General features: G+C 61.4%; 2 protein-coding genes across 2 annotated transcripts in view; one reads left to right on the plus strand and one right to left on the minus strand.

Moving 5' to 3' along the window:
• The window catches only part of PLK1 (polo like kinase 1), a 5,482-nt gene extending 385 nt beyond the window's left edge, over nt 1-5,097 (plus strand). The window contains exons 3-12 of the mRNA XM_015642408.1: nt 1-358; nt 465-633; nt 713-857; nt 1,221-1,314; nt 1,813-2,032; nt 2,548-2,706; nt 2,788-2,865; nt 3,332-3,486; nt 3,908-4,090; nt 4,388-5,097. Of these exons, the coding sequence (XP_015497894.1) occupies nt 1-358; nt 465-633; nt 713-857; nt 1,221-1,314; nt 1,813-2,032; nt 2,548-2,706; nt 2,788-2,865; nt 3,332-3,486; nt 3,908-4,090; nt 4,388-4,594 (1,768 nt within the window). The 3' untranslated portion in view covers nt 4,595-5,097. The remainder of the gene's footprint in view (nt 359-464; nt 634-712; nt 858-1,220; nt 1,315-1,812; nt 2,033-2,547; nt 2,707-2,787; nt 2,866-3,331; nt 3,487-3,907; nt 4,091-4,387) is intronic.
• Nucleotides 5,098-5,333: 236 nt separating this feature from the next.
• ERN2 (endoplasmic reticulum to nucleus signaling 2) lies at nt 5,334-16,086 on the minus strand. Its single transcript, XM_015643308.2, has 24 exons — nt 16,068-16,086; nt 15,864-15,898; nt 13,534-13,651; nt 13,186-13,219; nt 12,591-12,663; nt 12,408-12,480; nt 12,155-12,277; nt 11,969-12,070; nt 11,607-11,732; nt 11,356-11,491; nt 11,174-11,252; nt 10,947-11,097; nt 10,441-10,562; nt 10,120-10,293; nt 9,803-10,028; nt 9,455-9,545; nt 8,774-8,963; nt 8,517-8,616; nt 8,142-8,341; nt 7,451-7,598; nt 7,231-7,358; nt 6,925-7,048; nt 6,607-6,674; nt 5,334-6,528 (listed from the first exon to the last, which is right to left on the minus strand). Exons 1-24 carry the CDS (start codon nt 16,084-16,086, stop codon nt 6,337-6,339), a joined length of 2,832 nt encoding a protein of 943 aa, XP_015498794.2. The 3' UTR covers nt 5,334-6,336.
• Nucleotides 16,087-16,349: the final 263 nt, after the last annotated feature.

Here is a 16,349-nt window from a genome sequence, read left to right on the forward strand (position 1 = left end):
TCCGGCCCGGGCGGAGCCGGCCCGCACAGAGCCGGCCCGGGCGGCGGCGGCGGCGGTGGGGAAGGAGGTGCCGAAGGTGCTCGTGGACCCGCGCACCCGGCGCAGCTTCGTGCGCGGGCGGTTCCTGGGCAAGGGCGGCTTCGCGCGGTGCTATGAGCTGGCCGAGGCCGAGAGCCGGGAGGTGTTCGCGGGGAAGGTGGTGCCCAAGTCGCTGCTGGTGAAGCCGCACCAGAAGGAGAAGATGTCCATGGAGATCGCCATCCACCGCAGCCTCTCCCACCGCCACGTCGTCGGCTTCCAGGGCTTCTTCGAGGACGACGACTTTGTCTACGTCGTGCTGGAGCTCTGCCGCCGCAGGGTGAGGGGCCGGGGGCGGGTGTCCGTGTCCCCCGGGTACTGCCCGTCCCCTTCCCCGCGTCCTGCCGCACGACCCCCGCCCCGTACTGACCGATCGCTCCCCACAGTCGCTGCTGGAGCTGCACAAGCGGCGGAAGGCGCTGAGCGAGCCCGAAGTGCGGTATTACCTCCGCCAGACCATTCTGGGCTGCCAGTACCTGCACAGCCACCGCGTCATCCACCGCGACCTCAAGCTGGGCAACCTCTTCCTCAGCGACGACATGGAGGTGAAGATCGGTAAGTGGCAGAGGGACCCCAGCCCGGGGACCAGCCAGCCGGGGCGTCTTGGTTATATCCCGTGTCCCTGTCCCTCCAGGTGACTTTGGGCTGGCCACCAAGGTAGAGTACGATGGGGAGCGCAAGAAGACCCTGTGTGGGACGCCCAACTACATCGCCCCAGAAGTGCTGGGCAAGAAGGGGCACAGCTTTGAGGTGGATGTCTGGTCCATCGGCTGCATCATGTGAGTTAAATTGCCTTTCAGAGGCCAAGGGGCGAGGCAGTCCCTGTGGTTCTGGTCTCCTTGATCCCTGTGAGCTTCATTGTGACCCAGAGCTCCAGGTCACTATCCCCACAGTGCTGAGTATTGCTGCAGGCAGTTCCTGACCTTCCCTAGCTGAAACTTTTCCCTACAGGATGCTAAACCCCAGCTTCCCTTTCCAGGGGGCAGGATCCAGGCACAGTACACGTAGCTGTCAGTGTGTCTAATGCTAAGTGTGTTCTTTCTGCCAGGAAAGCCCCTGGGTGTGCTTAGGACACGGTCACTTCTATGCATAATCCGAGTCTCTTTTGCAAAACTGACACCCTTTTGTCTGGGAATGTCCAGGTACACTCTCCTGGTGGGGAAACCACCTTTTGAGACTTCTTGTCTAAAGGATACATACATCCGGATCAAGAAGAATGAGTACACCATTCCCAAGGTATGCTGCTTCCCGTGGAGGATGTGTTTGGCTCACAGTGGTGCTTGTTCAGCCTCTGCTGTATCTGGCACTCTCTGGGCTCTCACGTAGCAGAGCAGGGGCTGTCAGTGCTGGGAGGGACTGGTGCAGGCTGGGGTGGCATGAACCTCATGGAGAGCCAGCGGCTCCCTGCCCTCCAATCCAGCAAAAACCCGAGCTGGGCTGTTGGTGTGCAGGGGTGAATGGACATGGACAAGTCCGTGAGATCTGGGCCAGGTCCCCAGCTCATCCCACTGCTGATGAGTTGGTGTCACTCAAGTCATTTGACATCAGGCTTTGGGTGCTGTTAGGAGCCAGTTCTCTGTGCTACCCAATTCTGCTTCCCCAGGCTTGTCCTGCTTGCCTGATGCAGCACTGGAGCTCTGCTCCAAGGGAGCTTCCCTGGGTTGTAAACCCTGTTTGTTTGTCATTAGTGCACACTGTCCCCTGACCCGTCTCTAAACTCCACCTGCCCCTCAGCACATCAACCCCGTGGCCGCAAACCTCATCCAGAAGATGCTGAGGTCTGACCCTGCCACACGCCCGACCATCGATGAGCTGCTGAACGATGAGTTCTTCACCTCGGGGTACCTCCCCAGCCGCCTGCCCACCAGCTGCCTCACCATCGCACCCCGCTTCTCCCTGGCTCCCAGCGGGATGGAGCTCAGCGGGAGGAAGCCGCTGACGGCGCTCAATAAAGGTGGGTGTGAGTGCCCGGTGAGGCTGGGCTGCAGGGCTGGACAGAGCCTGCCTGGCCTCCAGCAGCATCCACAGCCTTCAGTGTGCCTCCCTCACATCGTCTCCTGAGCCTGGAAACTCAGAGAGTTTTATGGGTGAGGTGGCTCCCCTTGCTCTGCCCAGGACAAAGCCCTGCAGTCAGCTCTGTCATGGGCTCAAACTGGTGCCTGGGAACTTCCACCAGAATGTGAGGGAGATCTTCTTTACAGTGCAGTGCCCGAGTACTGAACAGATTGCCTAGAGAGGGGATGTGGAGTCTCCCTCACTGGAGATATTCCAGAATCCTCTGGACACATCCTGTGCCCTGTTCTCTGGAATTACCCTGCTGGAGCAGGGAAGTGGGACCACATGTCCCACCACGGTCCCTTCCAACCCGATCCATTCTCTGTCAGGTGTTTTCTGTACCTGGGGTAGGGTGTAAGTGGTGCCTTTGGAAGCCTTCCCTGGTCACAGCTCACACTTCTCTCTCTGGCCCAGGACTGGACAGCCCTGCCCAGGAGCCCTTGCCGGACAAGGAGGAAGCGGCAGGGCTGCGGGAGATGGGAGATGCTGTCACTTGTCACTTGGCTGACATGTTGCAGCAGCTGACTGCAGTCAACACAGCCAAGCCCTCCGAGAGAGTCGCAGTGAGGCAAGGTGAGCCTGGGGCAGCCCGTGGGCCTCATGGGGAGCACAGGCTGTGGGAAATGTCTCTAACAAGCTGCTTTCTTCCTGCAGAGGAAGCTGAGGACCCAGCTTGCATTCCCATCTTCTGGGTTAGCAAATGGGTGGACTACTCGGATAAATATGGACTCGGTAAATACTACAGGTGGCAGTGCTTCAGGCTTTGCTGGTGTCTGGGGGGCTGGGAGAAGCCTGGATTTGGGGCATTTCCTAGTCTGGGTTTTTAATCACCATATTCCAGTGTGTGTGTCCAAGACCACTGCTGGGAATCTTACCAAATACCCTGGGAATCCAGAGCAGTGGTCACTGACCATCAGGCCTGGCTACTTTAAGGTGGACAATGGTACCTGTGCATGAGGTGGCCAAGCTCTCTCCAGCCTGCACAGGGACCCACAGAGGCTGTTTCTGCAGCAGCAATGCAATAAGGGAGATGACAAATGCAAAGGTAGAAAAGTGCCATTCAGACCTCCCCAAAGAGGAGACCTGGCAGAGACTTGGTGGGGCGGCTGTTAGGGAGTCCCTGGGTGATAAACCTTGGTACTTGCCACTGCTGGTGGTCCCCTGAGATCAGAGGCCTCATGGGGTCCCTTCTGGGCAGGTTACCAGCTCTGTGACAACAGCGTTGGGGTTCTCTTCAATGACTCCACTCGTCTCATCATGTACAACGATGGGGACAACCTGCAGTACATCGAGCAGAACAACACTGAGTCCTACTTCACTGTGAGGTCCTACCCCTCTGCCCTCAATAAGAAGGTCAGTCCTGGGGACAGGAGCCCTGGCTGGGTGGTGGTGACACTCCTGCTAGCCTTAGGCTTTGGTGGCAGGTTTGGTTCCAGAAACATTTATAATTGGAGGTCACTGGCACTTTGCAGGCTTCCTCTAGCTGGTGACACATGTCCCAAGGACAGACACTAGCAGCTCTAACTGCTATCTGAGAGGCTCATTTATGAGCAGTTTCACAGAAATGCAAGTGCTCACATGACTTGCACGTACCAAAGTGTTCTGCACAGCGAGTCTGATGTGTCAGTTAACTTTGGGGATTTCCACAAGTTTTTGCAGTGACACCTCAAGCTCTGAAAGATGTAAGGAGGGTCTGGGACCGTGGTGGCAGTCCCTGTGCTCCCCTCCGTGCCTGGGGTCACCCTCAGCCCCTCACAGCCCATCTCTTTTGCAGATAACACTACTGAAGTACTTCCGGAATTACATGAGTGAGCACTTGCTGAAGGCAGGGGCGAACATCACGCCACGGGAAGGGGACGAGCTGGCCCGATTGCCCTACCTGTGCACCTGGTTCCGGACCCGCAGTGCCATCATCCTGCACCTCAGCAACGGCACCGTGCAGATCAACTTCTTCCAGGTGAGGCTGTTGGCAGGGCAGGGGCTCGGGTGTGGGTGGTGGCAGGAGGGGATGACCTGAGCCAGGGCGTTGCCCAGCACTGGGAGCTGTCTGTGCCGGTGGCCGAGGCCCCCAGACTCCCGTCACAGTGAGGGGCTGTGCTCTGGAGCAGCAGGTGGGCTGTTGCAGCCGGCTGTTGCCCTTTGCTGAAGGAATTCTACGCAGGGACCTTGTCACACGCTCGGGGTGCTGCCAAGATGGCTCATCCACAGGAAATGCTGCCCCAAGGAGCTCAGTGACCGTGTGTTCTCCCCCCAGGACCACACCAAGGTCATCCTGTGCCCTCTTATGGCTGCTGTCACATACATAGATGAGAAACGGGACTTCCGCACGTACAAGCTGAGCCTGATCGAGGAGCACGGCTGCTGCCGGGAGCTGGCCAGCCGCCTGCGCTACGCCCGCACCATGGTCGAGAAGCTCCTCAGCTCCAAGTCTGGCTCAGGCCGGATGAAATCTTCCACTTAGAGCTTGTTCTTGCTGGACTCAACATCTGTGCCAAACTGCCCAGCTATGGAGGGAGAGGTCTGGGCGCTTCCCTCCCAGGGCCCAGCTGGGTTCCCACTCGTGGGTGTGGGCTCATTGCCACAAGGAAGCCCCTGCTGCTGAATGGTGGTGTTCACTCTGACTGGTGCCCAAAGGTTTCTTGCTTCCCGCTCCTAACAAAGTCTATTTTTTAATTCCCTACCTAGTCTGTTTTTCTAATTTCCCAAAGCCAAAAGCCCAGCTCCAAGGCAGCGCTCTCATTTGAGGTGCCTGGGCCTGCTCTTGAGAGAGCAGAACTGTCACGAGAGGTGTCTGGTCATGGCTGTGCCCGTGCTCTGGGCTTCGTTTCCTCTGGTGGGAGCTCAGGTAAGGTATTGAACAAACCCAGGGGGGAGATTGAGCAGTCAGCCTTTTAATACTGAAACTCCATGAAACCTCAACTTTTGTATATTGCATAACTTGAATAAAGATTGTTTGACACAGCATACACGCTGTTTCCTTTGCCTTGCTGAGAGAGCAAGGCTTCCCCTCTGAATGAGGCATCCTCTTACCCTCTCTCCTGGGCTGGGCTTGTCTCTTCCCTGGCTCCATGATTAATTACAGCTAAAGAATCAGCACAAGGCCTCTCAGGCAGCAGTCTTGCAGGAGTCCAGTGACCTGCCTCTGTTGTTCTCCCACCACTGCTCCATGGCAGCAGCTACTGGTGCTCTCAGGCCAGTTGTTTTTAAGCAGGACAAGCTTTTCAGTTTTTATTTTTTAATTTTTATAACATTTTGTATAAATATATTCTGTAAAGAAACCTGGTACAAACCCTGTTACCAGTGTAACAAAATCCCACACCCCAGCACATACACGAATCAGACTGTACAAAATTATTGCTGTTCCACAGAGGAACTTTGCTGGCTCACAGGGACCCAGGGCCATGGGACTGCCATGAACCAGAGCACCTATGGGACAGCAGCCTGGGCAGCTGGAGAGGCTGGGGAGCTGCAGGCACAGGGCCTGTCTTTGAGGGAAGGATCCCAGGGGAAAGGAATTCCCTCCTTTGTGCCCAGGAGAAGTGCTCCTGGAGTGCTGTACAGCTGCTCGGGGGGGGGCTCAGGCCTGGCAGAGGTACAGGCTGCTGGGGACCCTAAGGGAGAAACCCTTGTTCTGAGCCCAGCTGAGATTGGCACCTCCACTGTGGGGCTGAGCACAGCTCCCTGTGAGCGGGGCCTGGGCACAGCTCAAGGAGAGGCAGCCCCTGGCACAGGAGAGAACACACAGGACAAAGCTCCCTGTCCCTGGTGACTGTCTCCCCAGGACAGATGCCAGCTTGAGAAAACACGTTGTGTTTTCCTCTTAATTCTCCGAGTGCTGTGTCCAGCTGAGATGGCTTTGTTTTCTGACCCAAATGCCTTCACACTCCAGTCTGACTGTGATTGCCCAGAGGGTCCCTCAGGAAAGCCCAGGTGCAAGCACAGTGCAGCCCTGTCCCCGTCTCTGCTGCCCCGTGCCCATCTCTATTGCCCTGTGCCCGTCTCTGCTGCCCTGTGCCCATCTCTGCTGCCCTGTGCCCATCTCTATTGCCCCGTGCCCATCTCTATTGCCCCGTGCCCGTCTCTGCTGCCCGGCCTGCTGGGCCCTGGCCGGCCCTGGCAGGAGGCCACAGAGCAGGCCCCGGGCAGGAGTGGTGGCTGTGCCCTCCAGCCGTGGCTGTGCCCTCCAGCCGTGGCTGTGGCCGCTCAGGCGCCGTCGCCCCTCGGGCCCTGGCTGTAGTAGCAGTGGAAGATGCGCTCGTGGGCACAGAGCTGCATGGCCCTGTGTGTGTGCAGCAGCAGCCGGGGGAAGCGGGAGGTGAAGTACTGCACGAAGCCCTCGGGGACAGAGCCCAGCGCCAGCCGGACATCGGCCGGCAGCTCGTGGTAGTGGTGCTTCTGCAGGAGAGAGGGTGAGGTGAGAGAGGACGGGGACAGCAGGGCTGGCAGGGCCACGGGAGGGCAGGGTGGCCGTACCTTGTTCCTCATGGCCCGCAGCAGGTCACGCACTGACCCTCCCTTGTAGGTGCGGAACTTCCTCAGGTCTGGGGTCAGCAGGAGACACGGAGTGAGGTGGGACAGGCAGGGTGAGGGGCTGCCACAGCCCCCGTAGTGCAACACCCAGCCCTGCTCCACTGTGGCATCCCAAGGAAGGGCTGCCACCTTTACCTGTCCTGCTTTTTGGCTCCTGGGCACCAGCAGGTGCCTGCTGGCCAGTTAAAGCACCAGCCCTTGGAGCCACAGTCCCCACCTGCTTCACTGGAGCCAGCAATGAGCCTGGCCCTCCATGCTCACCCATCTGCAGTGGGAGGGAGATGTGCATCCTCCAGTTGGTCCTCACCACCGCCCGTCCCCCTGACTCCAGGGCTGAGACGATTCGCCCCTCAGCTGGCTCCTTCTCCACACGGTCACTGACGTCCTGTGTGCCCAAGAGCAGGGACAGGGTGGGTATGGCACTGCCTGTGCTCTGCTGGAGGTGGGACAGAGACCCAGGGATGCCTCACCCCTGCTTAGAGTAGCTCACAATGAACATGGTGCCCTAAATGCAGCAGTTTCCAGAGCTCACCTGCGTTCACTGCCAGTGGGACAGCACAGGCTCACCTGGAAGAAATGCAGCTGCTTCTCCTGACTCCAGAAAAAGGGATGCACAAGGACCACGGGGGCCGAGGGTCGGCGCTGGGGCTCGGAGTTGATCATTGCCACAATCAGCTCCCTTGCAATGAGTTTGTCTGGGGGTGAAACAAAACAGCAGAGAAGTCGCCCCTGTGCCAGGACTGGGAGCTGCCCCCGAGCCCGGAGCCTCCCCGTGGTGTTGTCTCACCGTGAGCCTCCTCCTGCAGGCAGCTCAGCTGGTAGGAGCCCGCCAGGATGTTGGCCTGGCGCCGCAGGCTGTCCCCAAAGGGGTGCTGTCCCCCTGACACCACGTAGTAGAAGATGCACCCAGCAGAGAAGATGTCCACAGCACTGGTCTGCAAAACACGGGGGCACGTGGGACCCTCAGGCAAAGGGCGAGGAAACCTTTTCCTCCCACTTTCCTAAAATGCATCGCTTGGGGCTCCTGCTCTGCTACCTGCAGCCAGGGAGCCCCATCACACCAGGTCCCTAACAGAGAAGAGGTTTCCAGAGGCACAGCCAGAATTCAGGACTCCACAGCCCAACAGACACACAGGGACACATGGACACCAGCATGAGCCCCACCCAGGATCAGCAGCTGCTTCCACTGGGAATGAGATTCCCGGTTCTGAAGAGAGGAGAAGCGTGACCTTGGCAGCAACCCACAGCTTCTCCAAACTCCTCACCCAAATTTCTGAGGACTGGAGCCTAATGAGACACCTGTGCTGAACACAGCTGGGCACTGTCCCCAAGGGCAGGGGCATGGGGACAGCCCTGGCAAGGAGCACAGTGCCTGTGCTCATGAAGCTCTCATCTTTATTGTGACCTGAGGCCACTGCCAGCATGGGGGACTCTGGAGCATGGGGCCCAAGGAGCAGGGGTGGCCACGGCTCACTGACAGGGTTCTCCTTCGGGGCCTCCTGCAGCACCTCGGGCGCGATCCAGCCCTCGGTGCCGGGGATCCCAGAGCGGAGGCTGAAGCTCTGTCGTCCCCCATGAAGCTTCTTGCAAAGGCCGAAGTCGGAGATGACGGCGCGGATGTGCCCGTGGCGATTGGGGACAGAGATGAGGATGTTACAGGGCTTCAGGTCCCGGTGCACTGCGAGTGGGAGCGTGTGGTGTCACCTGGCAGCACTGCAGCAAACGGGGCTCTGCCACAGCCCCACCTGCTGCTGACCCCCAACCCCAGGCTACTGCCCAGAGCCCAGGAGACGCTGCCCAAGCCCCGTGTGATCCCCCGAGGAGAGGCTGGAAAGGGATCTGCTGGCCCTTACCGATGCTGAGGGAGTGCAGGTGGGCCAGCCCGGACATGGTCTGACGCAGCACCGACACCGGGTCCAGCCCCCGGCGGTCAAAGCTGGGGCTCTCCACGTACTGGAACCACACGGATGGAGAGGAACTGAGCCCGATTTACTGGGCAAAGGCAAGCTGGCCGGAGAGACACCCCACCCAGCGTGACGGCAGGTGATGGAGCACAGCCCCTGCACAGGCTCTCCGTGCCCGAGGCTCAGCAGCCCCGTGCCGGGCTCACCTCCTGCAGCGTGGCGGAGCACAGCTCGATGGCAATGTAGTGGAACTGCCGGTCCCTCTCCGTGCAGAAGTAGCGGACGACGTGGGGGTGCTCGTCCGACTCCCGCAGCAGCCGGACCTCACGGTCAAGCAGGTGGACACACTCAGGCAGGAGACGCTTCACGGCCACGTTCCGGCCCTCAAACTGCCCCCTGCGCAGGGAGTCCCCGCTGTGTCCGTGTGCCACGGCCGAGGCTGGAGCTCACCCACAGCGTCCTCAGCATCGACCACCCTGCTCTGACCCCCAAGCCTTGTCACGTCACCGACAGCCAGAGATCTTCCCCAGGGTAAGCTGGAAACTGGACAGCCTCAATTTTGTAGGAAAATGACATCCCTCACTTTTTACTGTGCTCAGTGCTGGAAAAGGGGCTCAGCCAGGAACCGTGTGAGGGGCCAGAGCAGCTGCAGGCAGGGAGGGAGAAGGTGCAAGGAGGACTGCCCTGTGTACCCAGTGCCTGGTTAATGAGGGCCACCAGCCCAGCTCCAGGATGGGTGGGATGGGGACCAGAAGAAGCTGAAGGTGTTGAGCTGTTCTCAAAAGTCCCTGAAAAGTGGCCACCACCCTGGGCAAGGGCTGCCTTGTCATGATCCCTGTGGCTCCCAAGGAGAATGGGAGTAGGGACAGACACCCAGTGTCACACACCTGAAGACAAAGGTTCCTCCAGCTCCATGGCCCAGCACATCTTTGGGGTTAAAAGAAACTTTCCCAACTACAACCAGATCTGGTTCTGCATCTGCAAGGGAGAGAAGACAGCCATCTTCCAGCCTCTGAGTGTCAGTCCTGTATGGAGGACACCTGTTTCTCTATTCATCTGGCCATTTCTTGGGCCCTATTCTTATGTAGCCCATGCTTATCCAGCAGCAGATCTGGCACCTCCCATCCCAGGTGGGCTGCAGCCCTCTCATCTGCAGGCATCCCTGCGCCTGCTCTGGGTGCTGACATCTCTGGACAGAAGTGTCCCCACAGGCTGCCCTCTCCCCCTGCACCCACCTTCAGCAGCCACTGGGACAGCTGGCTCTGGGCTGACTGTCCCGTTAGCCTTCAGGCAGGCTGAGGGGCTGGAGCTCTGTGAGAGCTCTGCTGCACTTCCCTGGCTCAGCTCCAGCTCCCTGGGCTCCTCAGGGATGCCCTCCCTGGAGACTTGGCCCGGGTGCAGCATCTCCTGCTGCTGCTGCAGGAGCTGTATCTGCTCCTCCACATGCTGCCGCTGCAGTTTCTGGAACACAAGCCATGGGAATACTCAGCCCCACGCTGGAGCCTCGCTGGGACATCGGCTCTGCTGTCCCTCTCCCTCCACCACCACTCACTGTGAGCAGCAGGACCAGGATTCCCCCGCCCAGCAGAGCTGTGCCAACGCCGATGGCCAGGTCCCAGGTGCCAGACTCGGGGTACACCTCCAGCTGCTCCTCCTGCGTGGGGTCCGGCTGGAGCTGCCCCTCGCTGCGCACAGCTGGCTCCTCCGGGCTGCTCGGGGCCAGGAACTGCAACACACACCCAGGGCTGGGTGACACAATGGGCACAGACCGCAGGGCACAGGGTTTGGGACTTCCTTCCTGTCCTATCCCATGCTGGGGACCCACCCCAAGCAGCACAGACCCTTCAGTGACCCAGCACCCTTCACCACTCACATCATCGAACACGGTCCTGGCGGGAGGAGCCCTGGGGATGATGGTTTCCGTGGTTTTCCTCAGGTTCTCTGGGAAAGCTCGCAGCATCGTGGTGTGAACCACGGGAGGCAGCTCATGGTGCCCTGGGGAGGAGGGGAACACAGACAATCCTCCATTCACCTCTTGCTTTCAGCATCCATCCCTTGCCAGCAGCCCAGGCTCTCCTGGCTTGGCTTCACATGGGACCCCCAGCATGGGTAACTGTGAGCCCTGCTTCAAGGGGTCCCTGCCCAGCCACACACAGGGTGCTCAGCACTCACTGCAGGGGAGGGGACAAGGATGGGCTGAAATGAGTCCCAAGCCAGGGTCACCACAGCCCCAGTGACTCAGCCTTAATGCCATCCATCCACTGGGCAGAGCAGCTCGGGCTATTGCCCCTGAAGCACAGCAGCAGCTCGGGCTGCTCCCTGCCCGGCACCATCTGGGAGCTGGACACGGCTGAGCCTGTGCCTACAGCAGGTCCGCACCTATGAGGAGCCACTGGTTGTGAAGTGAGGTGATGCTGCCCTGCGGGTACTTGACGTTGGTGCTGGGCATGATCTCACACTCCCCGGACTCCCTCATGGTCACGTCGTCCGTGGTGGGGCCGTCGATCCTGGCCAGCGTGATGCCCTGGGGCTGGGGACGTGGCAGCTCGTGGGGCACCAGGCGGCCAGGGCGGCTCAGCCCGGGGGACAGCGGGACACTCACTCACCACCAGCGCCACGCTGCCGTGCACCAGGGACGTCACGGCGTAGAAACCGGCCGCGTGCTTCCCCACGTAGAGCGCTGGCCTGCGGGGCAAGGACAAGCATCGCCTTCCATCCCTCACGGAGCGGGTGGCCCAGCACGGGGAACACCAGTGCCACCGGCTGCCACCGCTCAGGAACCACCTACAGCAGCTGCGTCTTGGTGGCGGCGAAGTCCTTGAAGGACTGGTAGCTCCACTTGAGCACGTGGATGTCCTGGGACTGGAAGGTCAGGTAGCGCAGGGTCTCCATGGCCAGGTTGAGGTGCGGGAGGCGGCGCAGGCGCTGCTGCTGGCCGAGCTGCGCAGGATGGAGCAGGCCCAGGGATGGATCCCAGTGGTTCCCAGTGCTCCCAGTTGAACCAGTTTGCGTTGTGCAGGTGCGGGAGGCGGCGCAGGCTGTCCTGGTGCCACAGGTAGATGCCGACCACAGGCGAGCCGTAGTTCTGCGCCCACAGGACCTCCCCGCTGTCCTTGTCCAGGGTCACCACCAGCCCGTCCCCACTCGAGGCCAAGTGTGCCATTTCTGGAGAGAGCCAGGGGGATGAGGGATGCAGCACTTGGGCTGCGTCTCCTCTGCTCACCCTCAGTTCTGCCACCGGCCATGGGCTGCTGCCTGTTCTCCCCAGCAGTGGGCACGGCTGAGACCTGCTGGCCCTGGCACTGTCACCCCTGCACAGCCAGAGTCCTGCTGTGAGAGGGCACAGGGGAGCTGGGTGCCATGACTGCCACGGCTCCCATGGCTGCTGCACTTCCACTCACTGTAGTGGTAGGACTCCTCGCAGAGCGGGGCCGAGTACTCAGAGAAGGTGGCATTCCAGCGCAGTTCCCGTGACTTGGTGTCATACATGGTGATGATGTACTCTGGGGACAGGAGCAGGGCACGAGGTCACCTCCAGCACCCGTTCCTGGCACCAGGTGGTTGATGGGGGCATGGCAGTGGCTTACGGGTCCGTCCGATGTACAGCAAGGGGCTGGATGGGCACAGACCATCCCAAGCCTCTGTGGAGAGGGTGGTCTGCTTCTCCCCTGACTTGGGGTCCACAACGAACCACGTGTCCTGTTTCTTCCCTAAGAAGGAAAATGCCTTCTTTGTAAGTCCCCACAGCCCCACCTGTCCCCAGGAGCTCTTCTGAGCTGCCTGTCACTCTCCACGGCCCACGGGAACCCCGGTCAGCGCGGTGCCCCCAGAGCTCCGTACCGGTGTAGAGCACCCCGTCCGAGCTGCGGCACGGCGACGCCTGCACCAGCTCTGGGATGGTGAACGGCAGCTTCTGCAACACAGGCAGCACAGCAGGTGCAGGGCCAGGGGTGCAGGGCACCTCTCCCACCCAGGGCACCCCAAGGGGTCACAGGAAGCCCACAGCCCCACAGCCCTACTAACCATCAAGCCTTCTTTGTTCTTTCCTCCCAGGATATACAGGCTGCCATCATTGGGGTCTGGAAGGAATGCTGGCCTGGGAAGGAGCAGAGAAGGATAAAATGTGAGCTGCCCCCAGCCCTGGGCACCTCCAAGGACACAGAGGCTCCACAGCAGAATCCTCTTTAGCAGTTTGCTCCAGGGTGAGTCACTGCAGGACTTGACCTTTCCAGACAGCTGCAGCACTGGATTTGGCAGGAGATAATTCCCACTCTGGTCAGTCCTGGCACTCCCCAAGCCACCCAGTGCCCACCCACCAGGCTGGTGGATGGCCTGCCTGTCTCAAGGAGCTCCTGCTGTCCTGCCTGCCCCTGAGCTTTCAGGGGAATTTCCCTCTATTTCTCTCCACGCTGGTGTGTGTGGCCGAGCTGAGAGCGCCTCGGCTCCACAGCGGGGGCCAGCTCCTCCTCATCACCATGTGCCAAGTGCCAGCACCAAGGTAAGGTGATGGCACGGGCTGGGCATTTCATTTCTCTGTGGCTCCCCTTTCCTGCTGCTGCTCCATCAGCTATCAGGGAGCCTCCTGCACTGCCCAGCTGCCTGTGGGGATGACACTCACTCTGCCACATACACCGGCACCTGCAGAATGGGATCTGAAACAGAGAGAGAGAGGCCACGTCACTCCTGCGAGTGGGACAGCACCACTGTTTACCCAGCGTGGCACTGTCACCCCCAGCCATGCAGGCTGTTTGTCTTCCAGAGCCAAAAGAGACACCAATGGCAGAGGTTCATCCACGCTCGGCTGTGCCTGGGGCAGGGACAAGGGCTGGGGCTGGGGCTGGGGCTGGCACACCAGGGCTGGAGGCAGCCCGGAGCCCATCCAGCAAGAGCCAGGCCAGGGGAGCATTCCCAAACCCCAAACATGCTCCAGGAGCCAGGCTGCAAATGCCCCCCAGTCACTACTCACCGTCCTTCAGAGTCCACTTGATCTCCCCTGTGCTCTTGCTGACGGCATGGAGGTTCCCATCCAGTGTGGAGATGAAGAGCAGCGTTTCTGGGACAGTCACAGCACTGCCTTTGAGGCTCTAGGACAGACACACCATCCTCAAGAGCCCAGCCAGACTTGGGAACAACCCCCAGCCAGGGGCTCTGCACAGCTCAGCTCCTGGGGCAGCTGCACCTCAGTGACCAGCATCACCTGCACCTACGGCCCCTGGCTCCGCAGCACCGCTCACATCCCACCAGAGCCATCCTGGGGCTGGAGCAGCCTTCCTTCTTCCCCCTCTCCCTGGAAGGAATTTTTCCCATAGGTGGGATGAACTGCAGTGTGGCTGTTCCCAGTCACAACCCTGGATGCCTTTCTAAAGGTGACAAGAGCAGCCTGACTGTCGGCTCCTTCCAGAAACAAACGAGCCTGGTGACTTTTCATGCCAGAGGAGTGATGATTGCTTGCCCAGGCCTTCAGAGCTGCAGGTTTTGGCTACCTGACATTGAGGAAGTAATTGCAAATTCACCTGGGAGGAGGAGCTGCTACTTCCACGTACGGCATACTCATAGCGAGTGCCAGCTCAGCCAGTGCCACATGTGCCAGCCTCACCCTGTTGGCAAACAGGGATGGGCAAACAGCACGGGACCCACATGGCTCTGGCAGTCCCTGATGCCAGGGATTTGGCAGCAGCTCCTGAGCCACTGGCTGGTCACAGATTAACAGGAGAGACCCAAGCACACTCCTGCAGCCCAGCCCCTCAGTCCCCTCACTGCTCTGGGAGCCTGGGCTGGCAAAGCCTGTCCCGGGAGCCTGTCCAGGCTCTGGAGCAGGGACCAGCCAGCAGCCTGTGCCCAGCCAGTGCCTACACACGAGTCTGAGACCATTTGCAGAGCAGAACGTGACAGTACAAGACTGGCTGTGGCATGGTGGGGCCAGGAGATTCCTTCAGCTGCAACAAAGCACAGGAGCACACATGCCCTTCCTCACAATGCCCCTCACACCAACCTGTATACCTCCAGTCCAGCTCTTTTATTTGCACTTCTTTTAGCTTAATTTTCAGGCGAGGTCAGAGTGAGTTTCCCTGCTCTGGCTTTGCCCAGAGGACGTGGTGGGGCAGGCAGGGAAGGGGCTGCTCCCCACCATGGTTCCTCCAGCCCCTAGGGCCACGCAGGTGGGATTGAGCCGGCTGGGGACATGGGACACTCTTACAGTGTGGCCACCTGCCTGGGGGAAACCGAGACTGCCGAGCCCTCCCAGCTGTCACCGCTTCCCTCCCCAATGCTCTGGGGTTTTTTCCATCCCTTCTTGCAACTGTTTTGATTCCAGGGCACTCGGGCAAAGGCCAGGCTGTCTGGGCTGCTCCTATAAACCACCATGGGCAGAACTGGGAGCACCGGATGCCTGGGAGCTGCCACCCTCCCCCGGTCCCAGCCACAGCTGCCCCAGCAGTGGTCCGGGCCAGCCTCAGCCCGGCAGTGTGGCTGTCGCCAAGGGCTGTTCCCAGGAGCTTTCCCGAGGTTCCCACCACTCTGGACTCCGCCGTGATGCCGCTGGGGCCGAGCTCAGCCGTGGGCTCGGGGCACACCCGGATGGACAGAGAGGGACGGCCGAGCACAGACAGAAACGCGGCGCCAGCATCCCCCGATTCCGTCACTCTATCCGTGTAATCCAAAGCCACCCTGGCACGCCGCCTATCCACCTGAACCGCCCCCAGCTGCAGGAGCTGGATCCGGCTCCGAAGGCACCTCCCTGACAGGCGGCAGCTCCGCGGGCAGGAGCGGGCCGGGGGAACCCAGGGCAGGGGACTCTGCTGCCGGCCACAGGCAGGCTCCGGGTGACGGTGGGGAACAGCCTCCGCTGTGGCTGCCGCAGGGCCCGGGGGACAGCCCGGCTCCATCGCACAGCGGCCAACGCCACCCACCTACGGCCACGGGACCCCCGGCAGCATCCCGGCCCCGCGGGCACCCCCGCACCTGCGCCCCGTACCCCCGGTGGGTGTCCCGTACAGCTGGGGGGTGTCCCGTACACCCGGGGGGTGTCCCATACACACGGTGGGTGTCCCCTACCCCCGGTGGGTGTCCCCGCACTCCCCCGGCCCGAGGGGTGGCCCGAGCCCCGCTGCCCGGAGCCACCCGCGCTGTCACACCCAGGTGTCGTGTGCCGGAGCTCTCCCGCAGGACACGCGGGGCACGGCGAGCACAGGCTCACACCGGGAACCACGCGGGAACCGCGAACTGTTCCCCGACCTTTCCCCGGCGCTGTCCCCTCCCGGTCCCGCCCTCGCACCCCCGCTCCCGGCGCGGCCGTACCTGTGCCGGGGGCGGCGGGAGCAGCGGCAGCAGCAGCGGCAGCAGCGGCGGCAGCAGCAGCCGCAGGAGCCCCCGGCGAGCCCCGCGGAGCCGCCGAGGGCCGCTCATGTCCCGGCCGGGCCGGGCCGGGCCGTGCGGCCGCCGTGAGTCAGCGGGGCCGGGGCGGGTCCCGGACGCGGCTTCCGCCCCCCCCGCGCTCCGCACCCCGACCCCGCGGGCCCATCGGCCTCCCTGCCCCGGCTCCCCTCCGCTTCCCGACCGCTTGCACCGCAGGAGGAGCCGCCCCTGCACAGCCCCGCACGCCCCGGCCTGGGCACCGAGCCCAGGCACGCTCCGCCGGCCGGGGACCGGGGCCAAGCCCTCCCGGTGGGAGCTCCGGCCACACTGCCACCGAACTGCTTCCGTGGGGGGACAGCAGGTGTCTCAAGGCGGAGGAGAAGCCGAGCAGCGCCGGTTCAGCACCACAAAGCTCGGTCTGCTCCCGAG

Source organism: Parus major, chromosome 14 (assembly GCF_001522545.3).
Source record: "Parus major isolate Abel chromosome 14, Parus_major1.1, whole genome shotgun sequence".
In the NCBI taxonomy this organism is placed as follows: Eukaryota; Metazoa; Chordata; class Aves; order Passeriformes; family Paridae; genus Parus; species Parus major.

Excerpts from the sequence above, each read along its gene's own strand:
- ERN2 (XM_015643308.2), bottom strand. Across the intron at positions 8,342-8,516 it reads CCTGCACTCCCTCAGCATCG|TGCACCGGGACCTGAAGCCC; the intron begins GTAAGGGCCAGC and ends TCCCACTCGCAG. Across the intron at positions 6,529-6,606 it reads TGCGGGCCATGAGGAACAAG|AAGCACCACTACCACGAGCT; the intron begins GTACGGCCACCC and ends TCTCTCCTGCAG.